Below are 22,703 nucleotides of genomic sequence, written 5' to 3'. Positions count from 1 at the left end.
TGTGGATATACATTATTCCTCTATTACAGAGCATGTATATCTTTTGTATTAAAATAACAAAGCTATGTTGCATCCTCTTGAGGATATGCTTCCCCAGGTGTATACCAAACTCCATTTTTCTTTCCTTGGACATACATATTACAAAAATTCTGTCAAATCCCAGTGCTTGGACTGAAAGCTGGTGCACCTAGGTACCATCTGCATTTTCTGACATATCACCACTGTTTCCTTTTCTAAGGACTCTGAACTGAATGAGCTAAGGAAGACTATTGAACTACTGAAGAAGCAAAATGCTGCTGCCCAGGCTGCAATTAATGGAGTCATCAACACACCTGAGCTCAGCTGCAAAGGTGAGAAGCAAGCACTGCGTTTCATGACTGTGCAGTACTTGTGGGATTTGAGTATTTTGGTAATATCTGATGCGGCTCTACCTGTTAAAGATCTCATGTGTGTCTCATGACCATGCACTCCAGTTTACTTGATTTTATATAGTTACTAGATTTTACATAGTGTGGGGATTTGGAACGGATATCTGTGTAAATAGTGTGGTAAATTCTACAGAAATAATTGAAGGTGTTAGAATTTGAGTGTGAGCTCACTGAATTTACTGTAAGTGTTCAGTAACTCACCCAACGTGAGCTCATGTGAAACACCAAAGAACCCCATTTCAGAACAGTCAAACACTTGACTTTATTTTCTTCAGTGTTTTCTGTAATCTCCAGTATGAAGTTTGAATGCAGTCTTGTTGTATCTGACTTCTGTTACTTATCCCAATCATTTACACTGGGATGAAATGCTGAAGGAGATGTTTGAGTGGTTTGGGTCTGGGATCTTAATCTCTTCATGTGAAATAAGCATGAGGAGCTCTGCATTGAAATAAACAGAACCTCAGCTGGGGTTGGTGATTACTGAAGTGCTTTTTTTCCTTTCAAACTCTTCATTTGAGATTAAATGATTAATACAGAATGTCATATTGAATACATCCTTCGTTGATGTGCAGGAACTGGAGCTGCTCAACCCACAGACCTGCGGATCCGAAGGCAGCACTCCTCAGATAGTGTCTCCAGCATTAACAGTGCTACCAGCCATTCCAGCGTGGGAAGCAACATAGAGAGTGATTCAAAGAAAAAGAAGAGGAAGAACTGGGTGAGTGTATGCTAATGGATCGTGTGTGGTTTATATAGAACTGTCAGAACATGCATGGTGAAATCTAGCTGCTCAGCTCCTCCCTCCCCACATGCAGCAGGTCAGCACAAGAACTAGGTGCTGTTTAAATCCTGCGTAAATACCCTTTGGAAGACTTAATTGAGTTGTAAGTGATGTATATGCTTGTGTTGACTTTGTGTAGGATTGAATTTTATGTTAACAGCCAAAAGGCCGGTCCTAAAGTAGAAAGAGCTGTCAAAAATCAGTCTGGCTAAAAGTAGTATAGGGTCCAACCCCTCAGGGAAAGCTCCACATTTGTCATTAAAATTGAACAAGTCCACAATGAGAGATTGTTATGTTTTTTCTTTTTGCCTTATAGGGCTTTCTTCTTTTAAGTAAACGTTAGACACTTTAAGAGCTCAATCTGGAATGCTAGTGTGGAGTTCTACACACACAAAAAAAAACAAAAAACAACAAATTTTAAGAAATTACTGTGATAAACATACGTTATTCAGGATTTTGCATTACTTACCTTTCATTTCCCATTTTTCCTTCTTTGCTCATCTTGTACTGTGTACAAGGTACCATGTACTGGAGGAAAGGTACAATATATTAAGCTCCATTTTGAATTAGATCACAACTGCCTTAGCGACCTAGTCTGAATGTAGTTTGGACTAAAGTCCCTAGATCCCATACTGTAGCCAGTGAATCATTCCATCCCTTCCCTCCCACTGAATTTAGATCTCCCTGAATCTTTGGGGATCTTTGGATCTTTTCCTTAGAGCTACAAAATGTGGCTTGAGCTGGGAAAGTCTTGATATATATTTGTACAGTATCCCCTTGGAAATATTTATGAAACTTCTTGTACTTAAAGAAAAAAGTACTTCTTGAGCAGGCTTTTGTTTTTATTTCTGTTTTATCGCAATTCTTTCATTTGAATATCTTGCTAGCTCCTCCGTAACTGTAGTATTGCTGCCCTCCTCCTAAAAGCACTGGTTAAACAGAAGCAGTGTCATCTCCTTGTGCAGGGTTATGCATTAATTATAGAAGGGGTAAATTGCTGTATCTTCAAACTGTTGGCAACTCTTTTAGCTTTTGTGACAAGCCTTCTGTAACCATTAAGCCTTAGATAAGGTAGAAACTTCTGAAATTTTTACTTTAGTTTCTATTCTTTGTCACTGTAATGTAGTAGGTCTTTACATCAGCCTACACTTCTCATTTAACACACAGCTATTTACAGAAGTTTAAGGAAACATTATGAAGAGGACAGGACAGTGTTTTTATTGTGTTAAATGTGAGTACATTGGTGTAAAATGAAGATTGGAAGTTAAACCAAAAAATAGCAGTCTGCCTTGCACTTAGTTAATTTCACAAACATTGATGTTGTTCTCTACCAAGAACCTTTTATTACATATGGAAACAGCATGGCTGTCCACTCAGGGCTGAAATGAGATTTTCAGCATTTCTCACTAGTCTTTGTCTAATGTAAAAATAACTTTCATCTTATGTTTAGCAACACTGTTTAAAACATGTAATTTTGAGATAGCTTTAGATGAATTGTTTATATTGTTTGGTAAATGGTAGCCACATTCCAAAAAAAAAAATTAATTGCAGGTGTCTAGAAAAGATTTGGTATTTTCAATATTTTCACTTGGTGGAATACCTGTTCCTGAAAGGAAAAGCAAAATATGAAAGTGATTGTTAGCTAGAATGTTCCATGTGAGCCAAGGAGAAAATACAGCTGAAGTAGTTAAAGAGGCCTGGATCTAATATCTTCTTCAAGTAATGCAAAAATGACTGTATGTTATTTGAAGAACCTGTTCTTAGAAAATACAGGGTTCCAGTTTTAAAGTAACTCTTGTACTGTATTGATTATTGGTCATGTTTGTCTTAGAAATCCAAAGCTTTCCTTATTACAGGCTTTCTCTGTTAAAACTTGTCTTTTTTCCTTCCCCCCACTTCCTCTTGCTTGTGCTTCTTCCGGCAGGTCAATGAGGTAAGGAAGACCTACTTTAAACTTTGAGAAACAAAGCTAACCCATCCATTTACATGACTAACCATTTCAGCATCATTAACCTTGTCTGAGCCACATTATATTATAGCTGCAAGTTGTTACACCGTTGCTCATTTCACTGAACATAATTTGCTGTAAAAAATTAAAAATAGGAAGCACTGATGTCCAGCCCTATTGACCTCATTAATCTCATAAAGTAGTTAAGGAAAAAAGCTTTTTGATTTCCTTTTAGCTCTGTTAAAATCTGTGAGTATGGCTTTATTGTTTGGAATATTTGCATGTTAGAGTTTTACTCTGTGGCTTTTTGTATGGATGTGTTCTTCATGGTGTCCCTACTGCTGTGGTCTTGTTTTTCAGTTACGCAGCTCCTTCAAGCAAGCTTTTGGTAAAAAGAAATCTCCCAAGTCAGCATCTTCTCATTCAGATATTGAGGAGATGACAGATTCTTCACTGCCTTCATCGCCAAAGCTACCACACCATAATTCTACTGTTTCTACACCATTGCTGAGAGCTTCTCATTCCAATTCTCTGTGAGTGATTTTTTATTTTTTTTTTTTTTAAGTGGAAAAATGGGTGGAAAGCATCTTAGTACACAGAGGAAAAGAGAAAAATCATGTTTTTGATAGGTCCAACGTTTATATGCTAGTTCTATGGGACATCTCTAGGCTGCTTTCTAGAAACAAACAATGGCAAAGTATAATTTAAAACATATCATCCTGTTGATTCCTCTGAATGAGAATCTACAAATCTGTAAAAGGACTACAAGAGTTTGACAGCTTTTTGGTTACATGCACTGCTAAAACCAGACCACAGTAGAAGCTATAGCGGGTCAAGCAGGGTAGTCTTGTACATGTGTGCTGATGTGCTCCTACTGGTTGGCCCTACTCCTGAGCAATACTTGCTTTATCTCCCAGAGAAGGGGCTGTGTTTGGATAAGTGGATTTGATAAAGCCCTTAACCATGTCATAATGGCAAAACAATGAGCAAAGAGCAAACATTTCAACTGTTCTAAGGAGAACACAGGGAAAGATAGAAGAGTTTAATTTATATATTCAGGGATTTAAAGACATGTAAGCTGACTTCCAACTTCATACCTTTGCATTAGCATCCAGGAAGCTAAAAATCACTGCATCTTTACTGTGGGATATTTCACTGGGGAGCTTCCTTTGCAAAACATACTGAGTATGAATAGTGTTTATAGCAAGGATGACCTTGGAGTGCAGAGCTAATTGGATCTCTGGCTGCTAATGATACAACCAGGCCAAGTCTGGGATTTTGTTTTCTCTCTTGGCTAAAGATAACACATTTTATAATAATCTGCAGTGATGGAGTCCCCAGTTAAACCGACAAATTCAAATAAAGGTAAGAACTTCCTGAAGATCAAATTGCACAGTTTGCTGCTACGGCTGAACTCTTAACAGCTTGTTTCTGTTGGACAGAAACCCCCACATCCTTCTCTGCCTGTTCCTTCCCTTACACTGGTTCTGCCGCTCATCAAACAATTCCACTAAGCTATTAGAACAAGCTAAATTATGTGAAAAGTAATTTAATGGAAATGTGAACAGTTTTTCCCCAGGTTGCTCAGTTGGATCAGCTCAGTGGAGTATCAGACACAGTTGAGCATGAGAGCTGGTGTAAGCACAGGGGCATGACAACAGCACAGCCAGGTGCTGGCAAGTAGAGGAGACAGAGATTTGCTCCTTTTGTTGGTAGCAAGATATTTACATAGGCTCATCAATAACACCAAACCATGCTCTCCTGTCTGTGTTTGTATGTGAATGAAATGTTGATTTTAAAGTCTGGACTTCTTTTCTATTGCTTAGCTAAGTTTACACTCACAGGAAGGTCAAGGCATTCTTGATGGTTCATTTGGGCCACCTATGAAATAAAGTTTAAAATGGCCACCCTGTGCTGTTTGAGTCTAAACTTACATTTACAATGATCTTAGAGAACTTTATAAAACAGATTTTGCATGTCTTCTATCAGTAACTTGAGCAGGATAAGCAAATACAGAAAGAGGCCATATTGTAAAACATTTCAAATAGCCTTGCAGCCTTGTAGATGCCATAGAAAACTTCCAGCCTGATTCCTGTTCCAATGCATTCAAGTTTGCAGACTTGAAATTTTGCCCGCTGCTTTCACATGAAGAGGTCAAAGAAAATATCAGTAGTTTCCAGCCAAATGATAGCAATGAAATGTCAGTATCAGAAGATAATTCCTCATGAATTTTTTTAAAGCTTCTCCATTCTCTTGAATCAAACTCGTTGAGTTTCTGGTGACTACAGCAAATTGGGTTTTAGAACACTGAGGCCAGAAAATTGTTAAATGATGGTCCCTTCCATCCTCAATCAAAATGCACTATGCATACATCTCATCTTGAAAAGAAAGCAGAAAGAAAGCCTAAACACAAGAAAAAGAGTAAATATGTGAATTGAGGGAAGTATAGAGCAAAAGTAAAATCTGTGTATTTCGGCATACCAGCTTTCTGGTGGAGAAAACATCTCTCATTAACCTGATTTAAGGAGACACATTGTAAGAAAAACATCCCTCAAAGCATGCAGCTGTGTAGTTCATCTTTGTATAGATTCACTTATGAATGTGCTGAAATGTTACTTATCTGGATTTGTTTTGTTATTTTTTTTTTTTTTTTTTTTTGTGGGAAGAGGGAATTAAAATGCCACCAAAAATGTTTTGAGCATGAGTGCTTTAAAGCAAATGGGAATTTATTATGCTTGAATAGGTGTAGAGTTCCAAAGCCCTCCAGAATATTTCAGGAAACACTTAAAGCTTACACCTGGTGGGCTTTAAATCTTTCTGTAAAATCATCAATCTTCAGCCAACTGCTGCTACTACCTGCACCTGCACCTCCTTCATTTATTTAGATTTTGCCTTTAAGATAGTTCTTTCATGGCAACTACCAAGAATGAAATTTTGTTGGTCTCTTATGTTTCCATGACCTATTTACCATCTGGTTTATGGTATCACTAATGAAATGAGCCCAAATACTCTCTGTAGAATAAAAAGTGGTGGGTTTTTTTCTCTTTTATTACTAAGTGCTGGTGAAGCATTGCCTAAAAAGTAGCACATGTTATAGTTCATGTCTCCTTTTCGTTCTTTCCCAGTATTTCTGAATGCACAGACAGTGAAGCTGAAACAGTCATGCAGTTACGCAATGAACTAAGAGACAAGGAGATGAAGTTGACTGACATTCGTCTAGAAGCCCTTAGCTCTGCTCATCAGCTTGACCAGCTTCGGGAGGCAATGAACAGAATGCAGGTAAGAAATGGCCACCTCAAATATCACAGTGTATGTCAATGTGTTAAAAGCTGTCCATCCCACCACACAATAAAAATCTGAAGGAAGGTAAATGTGGAGTCTTTGAATGCTCAGTAAAACTGTGTTTAGTTTTGTAATAGTGGTAAACTTTAGACCTTCATAAAAAAAGCTTGAGCTCATGATTTCTCCCTCCCTGAACACTGCAGCACTTATCTGTTCCAACCCTAGAAGGCTCTGGGGAAACCATTCCACTGGCCTCTTAAAGAAAATTCCCAAGCCATCTGCCTTAAAGTAGCTGCACTTCACTGCTTATTGAATTCCCACATATTTGTGTTTGCTAAAACACTTAGAAAAGTTTTATGGAAGGGATGTTATACTAATTAAAATCATTAATGTATTAGAGTAAATTAAAATAATGTGAAAATGACATTCCTACTAAACTACTATATCTACGGAAGTTGCTTATCCAGCTCTTTTTTAAGAGTGTTTTCACCATGCCTTCTAACTACTGATTTGTCTTTTCAAGAGTGAAATCGAGAAGTTAAAAGCAGAAAATGATCGACTGAAATCTGAAAACCACGGCAGCTGTAGCAGGGCTCAGTCTCAGGCTTCCATTTCATCCTCTCCAAGGCATTCAGTGGGTCTCTCTCAACACAGTTTGAACCTCACGGAGTCATCTAGTCTCGGTGAGTTTAATGAGAAAGATGGTGGGCAGGTTTTATCCTGCTCTTGGAAAGTTTGGTTTGGTTAGCTGTGGAAAAATGAAAGCATGAAGATTATAAACAGCTATGGTGTGGAAATATGTCAGGAGCTGGCATAAAGCCTTCTTTTAAAATGTCATCATGGGTTTGCTACACCCTATCCGGGAGTTGTCCAATTATGACCTCAGCTGCTGAGTTGTGTTCAGAACCATTGAGTGGGGAATATTTTGTAGGAAGGAAAATACAAAGTAATTGACTAATAATTTGCAATGACCATCTCTTTTTAAGAGTGATCTTGATATTTAGAATGGAAGTCAGTGAACCTGGTTCTCATCTTTTACCTCCAGGCACGAGAAGCTCAGATATGTTGTGTTCGACTACAGTAGAAATGTTAGCATAAAGCAGAATAGCTTTCATTGTTAAGATACAGCTATGAAGCTTTTCATGTTTTCTCTTCACAGACATGCTGTTAGATGACTCTGGTGATGGCTCTGCCCGCAAGGAAGGAGGCAGACATGTCAAAATAGTTGTCAGCTTTCAGGATGAAATGAAATGGAAGGAGGTAAGTTGTATTTTGTCCCAAGCTTTGATATATAAGTGACTTTGTCTTTGAATTCTGTGCTATGTTCTTATCTGGTTTGGAGGCTTCTGTTGAAAAATACTTTTAAAAAGTGGAAAACTTAAAATAAATATGTATCTTTTAACAAAATAGTTTACTGGAGTATAAGTAGTGATAGACAAAGCACTGGAGCTCTCACTTTGATGGACAAAACACTGGAGCTCTCACTTCTGTAGAAATGCTGAAAACCAAAAATACTAGTTCAGGTTGTCTCGTGGGATTCATCTGCAGTGGCTTTCTATTTTACAGTTTCTCACTGGTACCATCAGTACTGGCCCTGAGCCAGCGTCAGTAATCCAGGATTGCTAGGCTTTGTATCAGTGGTGGAGCTGATAATGTTACAAGTTAAGCTTTTCAGGATCTCTGAAAAACAGGTCAATTTTTCAGCTTCAGGGAGTTAGCAGGCTAATCTGCACTTTGGGATGGTGTATGTTTAAGACTGATATGTTAAAAGCTGCACAAAGCTCTTGGGCCTTTTTGTTATTAAGCTTAAATAAAATATGAGCTAATAATGGAGATGATCTAGTGGAAGTTGCAGTGAAATGCTGGAAGCAGCGATAGGCCACAGGAACTTGTTAGATCCAATAACTGGTTCAAGTTGTCCTCTTTGATACATTTATCACATTTTGAATCTGGTATCTTTTAGATGTTCTTCATTCTCAAGTAATGTAAAAAATCTTAAATATGTTTACAAATATTCAAATTGCATGTGTGTTGGTGTGTTGGTGGTCAAATTGCAGCCCGCTTCATGTGAGTATTCATGCATGAATGTCCTGCCCAATCTTTACCAAGCAGTGACATTAAGATCTCGCATTGAGTACTTGTGAAAGTGCAAAAGGTGTATGCACTTGTGCATGTTTCATAAATTATGAAATAATTTGATATCCTTTGTAAGAGAGGACAAACATTTGATGAGCAGAAACAAAGTCAGCTCAGCTGACTTTCCATTAAATACCAAGCACATTAAGAGTAAAACAGTGTTGCTAATTCGCTTGGTCTCCACTGAGTGCACTGTTAGTAGTGGAAATGATTCTTGATATTTTAGCTGAACTCGGAGCCTTATGACAGAAATAGTTTTTCTTCAGTGAATGTTTCATGGTGAGTGCAGCTATGAAGGAATAAAGAAGATGAGGTACATTCTATTTCCTTTATCTGATGTAGAAATCAGAAGTGAAAAGCTATAATATACTGAATGTAATGCACACATTATAGATAAATCAAGAATGTCACTGAATTTCTATGCACGTGGCAGCATTTCTAGAAGTAAATCAGATAAATCTTGCAAATGCTACATTTTAGATTGTAAAATCATGGACAAACACACGTTGTGAATGTCTGCCTAGAATTTTCCTACATGCTTTTTGATAAGCTGTAATCTTCTCAGGGGTTTTGGACTTGTTTGTGGATTTAATAATAGATGGCTTTAACTTATCACTGGGTACCACTGAAGCATTTCCTAGATTTGAGTCTCCAACACTGTAAGAAACTTATAGGGGAAAGAAGAATTTTGTATGGTATTCAGATTTTACTGTGAGGTAAGGAAGCAACATAACTACACCAAGATTTTAAACTTAAACAGACTTGACTGACACCATTAAGATTTATTTGTTAACTTAAATCCATGTTTGTTTGCATTTAGGATTCAAGGCCTCGTACCTTCCTCATAGGCTGCATTGGAGTGAGTGGGAAGACCAAATGGGATGTTCTGGATGGTGTTGTTAGACGGTTGTTTAAGGTCAGTAAGTAACATCTGCTCTCTGCTTCCATTCTCCTGTTAGTATTCGCACAGTATTTCACAACAGGAGATCTGTATGGAGGCTCAGGTGTATGTCCTGGTGTGAGGTTGGGTGTATGTCCAAGCAGTGCTGAGTTGTACAAAGAGGTGATATATATAACTTGAGAGAAGTCTGCTAACTTTATTTTCCATAGTTTCCTCATATGTTAGCTTCATAGCAGTTACTTGCTTATTCTCTATACTTTATGTTTGAGGATTTACTTGTTATTTTCAACAGGCTTTGGACAGCACAAGTAGTATTTAACTCAGGGTGATTATTATTACAGCATAGACCCTTAGGCACAGAAATTTCAATGTCTTGTAGATTTTCCCCTTCTTTTTTCACCGTAGGAGTACATCATTCACGTGGATCCAGTGAGTCAGCTGGGGCTGAATTCAGACAGTGTTCTGGGTTACAGCATTGGAGAGATCAAACGCACAAATAGTGCTGAGACACCTGAGCTGTTGCCCTGTGGCTATCTGGTTGGAGAAAACAATACTATTTCAGTTACCATCAAAGGTAATGCTGTTTGATCAGTCTGTTGTAGTTCTCAGCAATTACGGTTTTATCGAAGCATACTGTGTCAGGAAATTCAGAGGAGTAGAAATGTTTTTATTGTCTTTATTTTTCCCATCCGTTTAATTACTCACTGTTCTGTTTTCGTTTGATTAAGGCAGCACTTGGAGTCTGTAAAATTAGTAGATCTTCAGTCTGTAACAATAGGAATAGCTCTACTTAGCAGCTTTCTCCAGACTCCTTAAATTGGTGCCTGAAGTTGTACTGCAGAGCACATCACACCACAGGCAATGCAGTATAATTGTTTCAGCAGCAAAATATGCTTTGAAATGAATAAAGCCTCAGAATTTCAGTCAGCTCTTTGTAACAGACCTCCTTGGTATTTCCTTAATGCAGAGTAAAAAGAACAGTTTAACTTGCTTGATTCATCTCACTTGATAGTCCCTCCTTCAGAGCCAACAGGGAGAGAACCTGGAATTCATGATATACTTAACCCTGGATCTTTGAAAGCAATTTTTTCAAAATGTGTTGTTTTCAAAATTCTCATCGATTTGATTGATCATGTCATGCTGATTAGAATTTAATGTCCTGTGACACTGAATTTCTCAGGGACCTTTTTTGTACGAAACTATCTTACGGACTTGGGGTAGAGGAAAAATCCCCAATCACTGCAGTCTATCAGCTTGCTCACAGTACTTGTGAATGCTGCCAACCACCACAGCTCAACTTTGAAGTGTGACTTTACATTCAGAAGTGTTTCCATTTCTGAGTATTGTTGCAAAAAAATGTTTCCTTGTGTTAAAAATCAGCAATCAGGGAGACAAAATAAGTCATGAGATATCTGAGTTTACTGAGAGCCCCAAATACTCTGCTTATGTAGGTTGCATTGTCCGAGAGTATAACTCCAAGTGAAATACTGCCAAGGACTGCCATACCTATGAAGTTGCAGTCTTGTCTTAACTTGCAGTGGCTTGACTCACACATTAAAGGTTTGTACATGATAACATTTTTCAATAGGATATGAATGTATTTAATAAATTTATGGGCAACCAGTTATTCACATACACCTTTCAGATATAAAGCTGCCTATATAAATATTTAATATTCCATGTAACCATCGAGGTGCAAACATTCCTCTGTCTGATCTGCCAACTTCCCTTTCTTCTGTTTATTTTGAAGCACTGTGTGTTTTGTCTGAGCCAATTCTGCCTAAAGTGATTGCTGACATAGCATAAATGCTTATCGGTAGGAGTTTTATGTTAGAAGAGATAGCTATCAGCAGACAGAGAAGGAGTTTAATTAGAAGTGTTTGGGAAATCAGGGGGAGTTGATGATAGCTGCTTTTTTTTTGTTTAGTGATTCAAAAGTAAACAGGTAAATTCTGGAGGAATGTGTGCTGCACATGACAAAATACTGTAAAACAGATGGCTCACGTGTGAAAGATGTAGCCTGGAAATCATTGCATGGCAAAATTTCGTAGAATCGTAGAATGGCTTGAAGGGATCCCAAGGATCACCATGTTCCAGCCCCTCTGCTTCAGGCAAGGCCACCAACCTTCATATCTAATACCAGCCCAGGTTGCCCAGGGCCCCATCCAACCTGGCCTTGAACATTTCCAGGGATGGGGCATCCACAGCCTCTCTGGGCAGCCTGTTCCAACACCTCACCACTCACTTGGTAAAGAACTTCCCCCTGACATTCAACCTAAATCTTCCCTTTGAGGACACAATGAGACACAGCAGAGTGCTTTGAAAACTGGGAAAGCTGAAGGAAAATCCAGGTGAAGCTCACAGCTCACTTCTGCACGTTTTTAGTGTCTGCTAAGGAACAGGGAACGTGTCCTGTTCCCTGTCGTGAGAGATAGCAGAGCAGGGAAGGGATTTCCCTCTGAAATAATAACTTGGTTGGTCAGGTTGGATCAACAACAACAACAAAAAGCTTAGAACAATGCAGGTAATCTGGATACAAAATAGGAATTCCTACAGATTCCGCATCTCTTACTGTTGCAGGTGTCTGCGAAAACAGCTTGGACTGCCTGGTGTTTGAATCACTGATCCCAAAGCCCATTCTGCAGCGCTACGTCTCTCTCCTGATGGAACACCGGAGGATTATCTTGTCTGGCCCCAGTGGCACTGGTAAAACATACCTAGCAAACCGGCTCTCTGAGTATATGGTCCTGCGGGAGGGCAGGGAGCTGGCTGACGGAATTATTGCAACCTTCAACGTGGACCATAAGTCCAGTAAGGTGAGAACAGAGAGAAATCACTGCTTGTGCAGTACCATTATCCTGAAAAGAGCAATATTTAAGGTTTTCAGAACTGCGGGTTCACCCGGTGATGGGTGTGAAATAGCAGGCTTCCAGGTGTGTATTTGAACACTGAAAGGTGTTAGGATTTTCCGGTGGCCCGAGGGTTGCCGTGGACATTAAACGCCTGCATAAAGTTCTTAGCAACTTAAGAAGTCCCTATTGCAAGTGAACATTTTTCTCAAAAAACATAAAATGCATCTCCAGGCTGTCAGAATTCCTGCAGCTACAGGTATCAGCAGTGGTAATCTGCATATGTTGTCTCTGTAGTTATTGTTGTCCAGACACATTCCTGAGCTCCTAAGGCATGTCTCTGTTTTTATGTGCTTTTGGTTTTGCCAAATATACCTTCAGTGAATGTCTAGGCTAAGAAATAATTATAATAAAAAAGCAGCATGTTTGATGGCCTTAGGCAAATCTTGCTCAGGGAAAAGGGATGGTTGGGAGTGTGGTTGTGGGCCACTGGTTTGAGACGCGCTGTGTAGTTAGTGCTTTAAAGATGGTGAGAGCATTTCAGCTACACCCAGTCACCCTGCAGTAGCACTCTGAGCTCATCATTCTTACTGAAGGCATCTAAATTTGTCCTCTACTGGGGAGTACTTTATACCAGATTGATTTGGTCTCGTTTGTTTTGGTATAAACATGGTTGCAAGAACAGAGAACAAACCTAGCTGGAGTGAAAGTGCCTGTCTTGCTTGGTGTATAGAGATTTCAGTACATTCCTGAAGAAGAAAAATGTATTTCGGTTTTCTAAATGTCATATTAGGACAGCACAAATGAGAAAAGAAAAAAAAATTAAATGAAAAGACAGAATCTTAACCCCTCTAGGTCTTTATCTCCTACATATCTCTGGATGTTCAGTGTAACCTAAGAAAGAGAAGGAAAACCAGATTTTTCTGCTTCCTCATGGAAAGTGTGCAAGAGATAGCAGTCTCCTGCTTTAGATTTCTTGGCAACATCACTAGCTAATTTAACTGTTTTTTTCAAAACATATGGTGAAATCTCTGTTTTTGTTTGTTTTTTGTTTTCAATGTGCGCGTTGCAGGAACTCCGCCAATACCTGTCCAACCTAGCAGACCAGTGTAATAGTGAAAATAATGCTGTAGATATGCCTCTTGTAATCATTTTGGACAACTTGCATCATGTTAGCTCCCTAGGAGAAATCTTCAACGGACTTCTAAATTGCAAGTACCACAAATGGTAAGGAGATCTTAGAACACATTCCACATCCAAGTAATGCAGTCCGAGAACAACATTTCCTAAGTATGACCTGAAAAAGGAAGTCTAGATTGGTCTGGTGAAGAGGGTTGAGATGGCCAGACCATCCATATTATGGACAGCACTTCAGAGATATTCTCTTCATTAAATAATCAGTTCTTCTGTAATCGATAATTTAAAAATAAGAGGGTTTGGGTGACTTGCATTCATTTAGTGCAATAGATCTTCAGTACTGAAAGCTATTTTTGGTGGAAGATGCTGCTCCAAAACTTCAATTTTGCTGTCAGAATTTGATGTGCTCATAAGCTATTGAGAATCTGGTTGTAAGTACAAAGTTTTCTTTGACTCACACACACAAAAAAGGTTTGAGTAACCCTTTTAACGTTAAGATCTCACTACATTTACTTACTTAGTTTACAAGTTTGACTTAGGTTTTTTTTGTTTGTTTGTTTTTATTAACAGTCCTTATATTATTGGCACAATGAACCAAGCCACCTCCTCAACACCGAATCTTCAACTTCACCATAATTTCAGGTACTGTTTATTCATGTTTCTCATTTCTGTCTGCGGGCTCACAGAGTAGTAATGGCTGGTGAGTCATCTCAAGTTGTTCTTCTCAGCTGAAATAGGAGAGAAATACCATTCTCTATTATCTGCTGCCCTAACGTGTAGCTTTATATTATCACAGAATCACCAAGATTGCAAAAGACCTTTGAGATCATCCAGTCCAACCATCCATCTACCACCAATGTTTCCCACTGGACCATGTCCCCTAGCACATCTTCTATTATTAAAATAACTGACATTAATAAAATCTTGACTTTTCCAAAGAATTTTAAGATATTTGATCCTCTTAAGAAGGTTGAAATACGACAATAGGCAAAGCAGATACTGAGTGTGACATAAGATGAAACAAAGCACAAGTATTTCATCTCCTGAATTCATCATTTGAAAATAATTTTTGGTAAGAGTAAAGATGATTGGGATAGGCTATTTTGGTCATGATAATAATCTAGAAACGATATAAAAAATGTCACCCAGAATAGTTTTGTTCTCTAGCATTAAAGAATAATGGTGGACATTTTTCCTGTTCTGCCACAGATGGGTGCTATGTGCTAACCACACTGAGCCAGTCAAGGGCTTTCTTGGCCGTTTCCTGAGAAGAAAACTGATTGAAACAGAGATCAGCAGCAGAATGAGAAATGCAGAGCTGGTTAAAATTATCGATTGGATTCCTAAGGTCTGGCAACATTTGAACAAGTTCTTGGAGGCTCACAGCTCCTCTGATGTTACTATTGGTAAGTGTTCTGCCCAGTCTGTCAGGGGTTGCATTGCCAGACATACATCGATGTGTATATTTCCTCGTGCATGAGGTATAACTGTATATTTCTTTGTACTACATGGGATAAAATGTTTTCTTAAAAACGCTGCTTTTGGACAGTTCTCAGACAAATGGTACAAGAAGTTTTCGAACTCTTTTCCCCCATTTTGATAGCCCTCCTATGTCCTTGATGCAAAAACGTGTTGTGAAATGCAGCTAACTGGTTTTGCCTTGAAAGCTTTAGTCTTTTGAGTTGTTTCAGGGGATTTTTGAACTTTGAAGAAAGAGCACTTCACCAGATTGCTACGTTTGTTCTTCAGTGCTTGCCTTCTTTCTCTAAAGAGCTGGAAATTGTCGTTTGATCCTATTTTGATTCATGTCACAATTATTTGACTGTAATATCTGAATTTCCCTTTCCCAGGTCCACGGCTCTTCCTCTCTTGTCCAATAGATGTAGATGGTTCAAGAGTTTGGTTTACTGACTTGTGGAACTACTCCATCATCCCATACCTTCTGGAGGCAGTCAGAGAAGGGCTGCAGGTAAGCCAACAGAAATGAAGACTCATCAGTCTTGAGTAACATCTGTGCAGAGGGCAACACAGCATCAGATGAAACTGAATAACAACAAAGTTTTCTGTGGATATAACTTTGCACACTAAATATCTGCACATTGGTCAAAACGTAATCCAAGTTGTCATTAACTTCAGGGAGAACTATTCACCTTGCAAACCATCTTGGAGTAAGGAGTGGAAGCACAGAAGCTGCAGACTGATTTTTTTTTTAAAGAGAGGTTAAATGCCAAACAATTGATGTTTTCAGTGGGAGTTAGACATACAGTACCTTTCAGTAATGTGTTCCAGGAGTACACCTTAAAACTGTACCGTGCATCAGAAAAACATTTTTTGTGGTCATTTAGTTATGTAGGATTGTCCTTTGCAAATCAAAGCAAATCTTTCAGCAGGGGAGGAGCAACGCCACGTATGCTGAAAAGCATCTAAGTACCTGATGGGATCAATATGAGTGACAGATTGATTATTTCTCAATCTACAGGATGAATTTTTGAGTAGATCTCTGCATAATTCTTTCAGAGACTGTAGTGAATTCAGTGAATTCATCACTGTCTGTTCTTTGTATGTCATTCATACACTCTAGCAGTTTGGACAGTTTGGGGCATTGCCATACGATTCTTAGCATCTCTTCGACTATGAAGCACGTTGGAATCAGGAGGAAGGCTTAACAGAGGTTTGCTATGGATTTACTTGCCAAGCAACTATGGAAAGAATGACCTTTTTGGTTCTTCAGTTCTCAGAATAAAAATAGCAGCACGTAATTTAAAAGGTCGTTGTGGAGACAGCAAAACCAAATACCAGTAAATTCTGGGTATTGCATACATTAAAGTAGTTATTTTTAATAAAGATTTTTTCTGTGAGAAAACTCCCTGTATTTTTGTAACTTGGAGACCCAGGACAAATGAAACCTGAAGCTTTGCCCTGTTAGTGGACAGGCTCGTTTTAAAATGACTTGTTTTGCAGTGGAGCAAAATGCAAGATCACACATGCAGAAATAGAAAGCTGGGTCACAACAAGAGCGTGGAAGGTTAACAAAGGGCTGAAGGTAGATGGGAATTGTAAAGTGTGGTAGTGTATTGGGAGCTTGTATTTTGATGACAGATGCCATTGTAGGGGCATAATCTATAATCCAATACTGCTTCTGTGCGTAAGAAGACACATTAGAAAAGTGAAAGATGTTCAGAAAAGAGCAGCAGGTATCATTTAGGATACAGAAAGCGTTGTACAGTGAGAGAGATGAGCAGCTCAGATTGCTCTGAGGAAGCTTAATGGATGTTTGGCAAGTTTGGACTAGAAAAATTTAAACTGTGAGTAAGACACAGCTTGTTCTTAGTGAAAACAATTCACAGCTACAGTGTTTTACTGCAAAAATATTAGGTTCTCCATCACACACACACGTATATATATATATGTGTGTATATATATATATATATATATGAGGCTGAAATCTTTCTGAAACATGAAATAACTCCAAGAAGTTACAAGCTTCGTGGAGAAGCAGTTGTGTCAAAGGATTTTATATTGTCCACTTAAGAAGCACATTGAGTTTCATTTGCTGTTTCTACAGCAGACATTTGTAGATGTTAACAGAGGAAGTGAGAAAAGACAGCTTTGTCATAGAAAACTTGAGTCCTACTCATGGCTCCTCACAAAGTGTTTTACATAAAACTTCCCATAACAGGGTTCCTGTAAAAGAGAGTAATAGGAGCCAATCATCTTTTTGACCTAAAATATGTGAAGAGGGCAAATGTAATGATTTTGTTTCCTCTTGAAATGAAAAAAAATAACTGGTATCTATGGCAATGCTTGGGCTTGTTGTAGTGTTCTGAAGCTCTCCATATCAGCTGATCAGTAGGTATGGAAAATAATGATGAGAAAGCACCACAGTTAATAAACCCTCTTTGCCCTCCCTCGTCTTGCCTGCAATCTTCATCTTTCTTTAGGTGATCTGAATGGCTTGCATTCTAAGTGTAGTAAAGATTTCAGTTTTTCTCTTTTTGCTTTGAATTCTTTATCCACTTTGATCCAATTTCCCCAAATTCCCCAAATTCACTTCATTTAAATTATTTCTTCATCTATTCTGGAATTTCTCTTTTGTTGAGTCTATGGGTAAGAATAGAACTCACATAGTCAAAGAGCAGCCAGAGCCCTACTAATTAACAAGCTAATGCTAGAAATGTGTGTTCCATTTTTGGGCTATTTTCTGTCCCCTACACCCACAAAAGCTCCTTTGAGAACACATCCTCTCATATGAAATCGCCTGCCAAGAAGGAAGGGTGGACTGCTGATTTCACTCTGATCTCTCTGGACCTAAACTGAACTATTTGTGTGTTTCTGTTTCTCATTTACAGAACTATTTTGGGTCAAAAACAAGTGAGCCAAAGGGATCCTTACAGTAATTGCTCCCATTGGAGCTGCTGAGGTTTTGGTTCCTCAAAACAGTGATGTGAAAATTACAGGGTTATTAAAAAAAAAAAAAAAAAGCTTCACTCTAGTTCTTCCTGCTCAGTGTATTGATATGGAATGCAGCACCAAGAAAAAGAGGGCTTAAAGTTTCTGTGGCTTCTTGCAAGGAGCAGAAATCTAACAGGTTGGTTCATAAAGCACCAGAGGGAAATCACTGCTTATACTCCAGTACAGCTTTATGAGCCAACCTGTTAGATTTCTGCTTCTTAATGGCACCTTCTCTCTCTAAGAGACACTCATGAGAAAGGGATGGAACTGGGTGCTGTGGAAGGGAATAGTGAGCTGGTATCTCAAGTAGATCTGTGGTGATTTCATGTGCTGCAATGGAAATGTCACTTATCATCTCATTTTTAGAAGTGTGCTAGGAACTACATGGACCTTCTGGGCAGTAAGGATGTGACAAATACAAAATTCTCTGCACTTACTAACAATCATATCTTCCTGTAAATTTGAGAACGAGATAAAGTAAGAGATTAATCACAGCTTGAAGACATTATGCTGGGAAAACAACACAGTGCAGATGAAGGATTAAGCACGTTTTGTTTGTAAGATTGCCTAGCACCACCTGCTGGGCTCTCCCTGCTGCAGTGCTGCTCCAGAATATACTTAATACTTTGCCACCTATGGCCATGTGAGGAACAGCTCTAGAAAGCTCCAAAGTTTGCCCTAACTATTCCTGTTTGGCAACAGACAGGATGATAAAATTTAGAGGGTGGGAAAGAAGTAGTGATGAGGAAAAGGAGATAGTCTTATATCCATCAAAGAGCTGGCAAATTCCTGTCCTACACTGGTGCTTTCCCTCCCCCCCCTGCATTTGACAGGAAAGTGAGAGGTCTCCAAATTCAAGTGACAAAATGCCAGTAATGGACTCCAGTTGTGGGAGGATGGTTAAGCCAGAAATGCATAAAGCTGTAGTTAAAAAGTTTAAAGTCACTTCAAGCTGTACTTACATTTTTTAAAGTAATATGACATTCAAAAGAATTTATTATCTATGTAAGGCAAACAACATAACAAGAAGGATATATAGGGATTCAGTAACACAGTCTGCTGGAAACAGAAAAAGGTTTTGAGGCAGTATACTTACTTGAAATGGGAACACATAGCCAAATTCTGCTGGCACATTTTCTTGGTTGAGTACAAAGAAATTCTCTTGGCTTGAAAACTGTGCTTTGACATCCATCTATCACTGTTGCTCGATAACAGGTATCACGTTTCCTCCTCTGCATTCTTGTAGCTGCAGTTTCACAGCAACGGTGGACAGATAAGCCAGCTGTTGTTGTGAACTGAATGTGAACGTTAACAGTCTGTCCTCTGTATTTATTTCAAGTTTAAGGGGGGAAGAAAAAAAAAAAAAATGGCCACCTTTCTGAATGGAGGTTATTTTTACATCTCCCTTTCTTCAAATGGTGCCCACAGAAGGGTGCTGTAGTCTCAAAGGAGGTGGTTAGCCTCTTCAAAACCACTTGCCACTTAAAAATAATAAAAACTTTGCCGTTGGAGTAATGGCCAATCTAATTTGGCTCTGTTCAGCCCTGTTTGCAAGTTTCTTTTGCAGTCGAAGAATCATGGCTTGTTCATTTTGGTTAGGTAAGCAGAGAATAAAACGGTAGGCAAATGGGAATGTTTCAGGGAATGTTTTAAAAGAAAGTTGTTCCCTTTTCCAGCTGTACGGGAGGAGAGCTCCCTGGGAGGATCCTGCCAAATGGGTAATGGACACGTACCCATGGGCAGCCACCCCACAGCACCACGAGTGGCCTCCTCTGCTACAGCTGCGGCCTGAGGACGTGGGGTTTGATGGCTACTCCTTGTCACGGGAAGGCTCGACCAGCAAACAAGTTCCAGTGAGTGATGCTGAAGGAGATCCACTGGTAAGCTTCTCCTTTCTGAGGCAGTGAAACTGCCTAGTTTCCCTTTTTTAAAGGGACTAAAAGCAGGAATGAAAAGATAACGGAACAGCAGAACGTGTTTTAGTTTTCACTAGCTCATGTATACAGGTACAGACATCATTTCCAACTCAGATTCTGTGGTTCTAAATGTCAAGCTAGAGATTTGTACCTTCAGGTTAGCCTGTTTGAACAGTTCTGTATGCACTTCCATGTGTCAGAGCAAGGGGGGGAAGGATGCTCGCAGAATTCTATGGACAAATCATAGAATCGTAGAATGACCTGGGTTGAAAAGGACCTCAAGGATCATCCAGTTTCAACCCCCCTGCTGTAGGCAGAGTCCCCAGCCACCAGACCAGGCTGCCCAGAGCCACATCCAGCCTGGCCTTGAATGCCTTCAGGGATGGGGCATCCACAACCTCCTTGGGCAACCTGCTCCAGTGTGTCACCAGTGTGTCACCACCCTCTGAGTGAATCAATTCAGTCTCTTCATTTTTAGCCTTTCTGGTAAAGCATACAATTCATGACTAGTTTGTATGTTGCCGTAGCACGTTTTAAATCTAATTCCTCTTTTCAGATACACAGGGATAATTACTCCTGTTGTCTGTTCCTTACCTTTGCAACGTGCTGGCAAAGTGAATGCAGATTTGATTATCATATGGAGTTGGTACTGTTTCTACCCTCAGAATACAATAATTGTGTGCTTTTGTGCCTCTGTAGATGAACATGCTAATGAGACTGCAGGAAGCAGCCAACTACTCGAGTCCCCAGAGTTATGACAGTGACTCTAACAGCAACAGCCATCACGATGACATACTCGATTCATCTCTGGAGTCAACGTTGTGATCTTCATTGGATAGAAATAGGTCATTTCCATGATTGCTCTCCCACTCGACAAGAATCCCAATCACAAACTCATGAAAGGAACGTGTTCCTGGGCTGGGCTGGTATCTCAGTATTAGAGCTGCAATAACAAGAAGACACTTAGAGTCAGTCTTGAACCTGGGTGCAGGCAACCCAAGCAACCTTTGTATTGATGTTCTTCTTACAACGATAAGAGCTGCACTATTCCTTTGTTTTCTTCTGTTTAGTTGCTGTAAGCTCTCATGCCTAAGATACTAAAGATGTTAAAAATAGTCATCGTTACTAAAAGAAAAAACAGTTAAAGGGGGTGGATTTAACAGCTATGAAGCAAACAGCTTTGTGCCATGTAGAGAAGGAGAGGGGAGAGGAAATTTTTGCCTATGCTGCTTTTGACCAAACACATTTAGGTGAGGGCTGGACTTTTACCAATCAGCTTTGCAGATTAAACTCAGCTTTGTATAATTCTGGTGCTATAACAATATTGCTTGCCTTGGTATAATACTCCGTAAAGGCAAAGCTGCTAAACAGGGAAGTTTAAATAAATATAATAAATGGGGGGAGGGGGGAAGAATGAAAAGAAAAAACACTGCTCTCCTTGCCAGTCTGAGACCTTGGCTTTCTTTTGTTATGTGTTTGTAAAGATAGACATATATATAAATAGGAATATATAAAAGTATATATACAGTCTGAACAAATCAGGTTTTTTCCAGCACTGTGTAACCATCAGTCCTACTACTGGTTAACTATCAGGTGGCCCTCTGTTGTGCAGGGCCCAATTCTCCTCCCACATCCTTCTGTGATGCTCAGTTGACTTCAGTGGGAGGTAGTTACCCTCCTCTGCAGAAGTCAGCAGAAGTCCTACAGCTCTACAGGACCTTAGGGAGCACACGGGCATCCCGTGAGCCCTGTGTGCACAGGGTAGGTAGCTACACCCCTGAAGGGATGGGTCAGACTTTCAGTTGTTAATTCTTGCCATGAAACATTACAGCAGTTTTCTAAAAACGTTGGGTTTTGTTCAGGGTTTTTGTTCCAGTCAACACAACCGTGAATGGATTAGTTACAACTCAGCTCTGTGACAGTTCCAAGTGCTACTCTGATGACCATGTATCCTCTCATGGCTTTTCTTTTTAACTGCAAAAAAAAAAAAGTATTCTAGCAGGAAGGAAGGTACTGTGTCTTTTGAGTTTATCCAGGCCATACTTTTGAGTTTTGGCAGAGCTGTGAACCTGGTTTTATTTCTCCTCCTCTCTGAACGTGCACACCTATGCTCTCAGTGTTAAGGCTTTGTACTTCTGTTGGGGAACAGGAGCACCTCACCAAGAATTGCACTTTCCTCTCCGTGGAAGCTGATGCTCACACCAGCAGCCCCACCAAGCCAGCTGCGCTGGGCTGTACCTCAACACAACCACCATTCCTCACTGTTGACCTGTACGAGCCTTTCCAGCTATCTTTTGGTGCTGAATTTTGAAGCGATGCCTTATTTTGTACTAATTTTTTTTTATTATTATTAAATTAGTGCTGCATATTCTGGGATTTTATTTAAATAAACAGGGCTAAGTCATCTCTTGGAATATCGTACGTTGCTGTGAATATGGTTTGGACAAGACACTAGAATTTGTTGCAATGTGATAAAAAGAAAGGAGGGAGATGAGAACTTTTCAGGTTCATATCAATCCGCAGCTATAAGTCCTTGAAGAGCTCTTTTATCCATGCAGGAAAAGAAAAAAGAAAAAAAAAAATTTTTTTTCAACTAGAATAAATGCTGTCATTATTAAATTACAGAAATGTGCTGGGGTTTGTCAAAGAAAACTCATTAGGAACACTCCTTTAAGAGCCTGTTAATCCTTCTGGGTTTAAAGTAATGGAAGAGACAAGATCGTGCTCCTGGGACTCAGTTGGATAGCTTGATACCTTGATGATACCTCATGACTTCCTGTAACATACCTGTGCTTACGTTGTCTTACTGAGCTGGTCTTGAATCTGCTCCTGTTACAACTTATAAGTGCTGATGACTCTTTTTTTTATTATTA

General features: G+C 39.3%; 1 protein-coding gene across 11 annotated transcripts in view; it reads left to right on the top strand.

Moving 5' to 3' along the window:
• Positions 1–21,820, top strand: part of NAV2 (neuron navigator 2) — a 332,145-nt gene extending 310,325 nt beyond the window's left edge. For 6 of the 11 annotated variants that reach the window (XM_010710730.3, XM_031553397.1, XM_010710726.3 and 3 more), the window contains 16 exons: positions 239–350; positions 1,001–1,146; positions 3,134–3,142; positions 3,518–3,690; positions 6,283–6,436; positions 6,963–7,122; positions 7,599–7,699; positions 9,396–9,491; positions 9,882–10,050; positions 12,057–12,292; positions 13,398–13,552; positions 14,033–14,104; positions 14,672–14,868; positions 15,313–15,431; positions 19,591–19,794; positions 20,530–21,820. In XM_010710730.3, the coding sequence (XP_010709032.1) occupies positions 239–350; positions 1,001–1,146; positions 3,134–3,142; positions 3,518–3,690; positions 6,283–6,436; positions 6,963–7,122; positions 7,599–7,699; positions 9,396–9,491; positions 9,882–10,050; positions 12,057–12,292; positions 13,398–13,552; positions 14,033–14,104; positions 14,672–14,868; positions 15,313–15,431; positions 19,591–19,794; positions 20,530–20,655 (2,229 nt within the window). In that variant the 3' untranslated portion in view covers positions 20,656–21,820. The remainder of the gene's footprint in view (positions 1–238; positions 351–1,000; positions 1,147–3,133; positions 3,143–3,517; positions 3,691–6,282; positions 6,437–6,962; positions 7,123–7,598; positions 7,700–9,395; positions 9,492–9,881; positions 10,051–12,056; positions 12,293–13,397; positions 13,553–14,032; positions 14,105–14,671; positions 14,869–15,312; positions 15,432–19,590; positions 19,795–20,529) is intronic. The other 5 variants (XM_003206105.4, XM_010710731.2, XM_010710727.3 and 2 more) reach the window with 1 other exon arrangement.
• Positions 21,821–22,703: the final 883 nt, after the last annotated feature.

The sequence above is a fragment of the Meleagris gallopavo genome, chromosome 5 (genome assembly GCF_000146605.3).
Source record: "Meleagris gallopavo isolate NT-WF06-2002-E0010 breed Aviagen turkey brand Nicholas breeding stock chromosome 5, Turkey_5.1, whole genome shotgun sequence".
In the NCBI taxonomy this organism is placed as follows: Eukaryota; Metazoa; Chordata; class Aves; order Galliformes; family Phasianidae; genus Meleagris; species Meleagris gallopavo.
The sequence above is the reverse complement of the archived record's forward strand: the minus strand, read 5'-3'. Positions and strand labels throughout refer to the sequence as shown.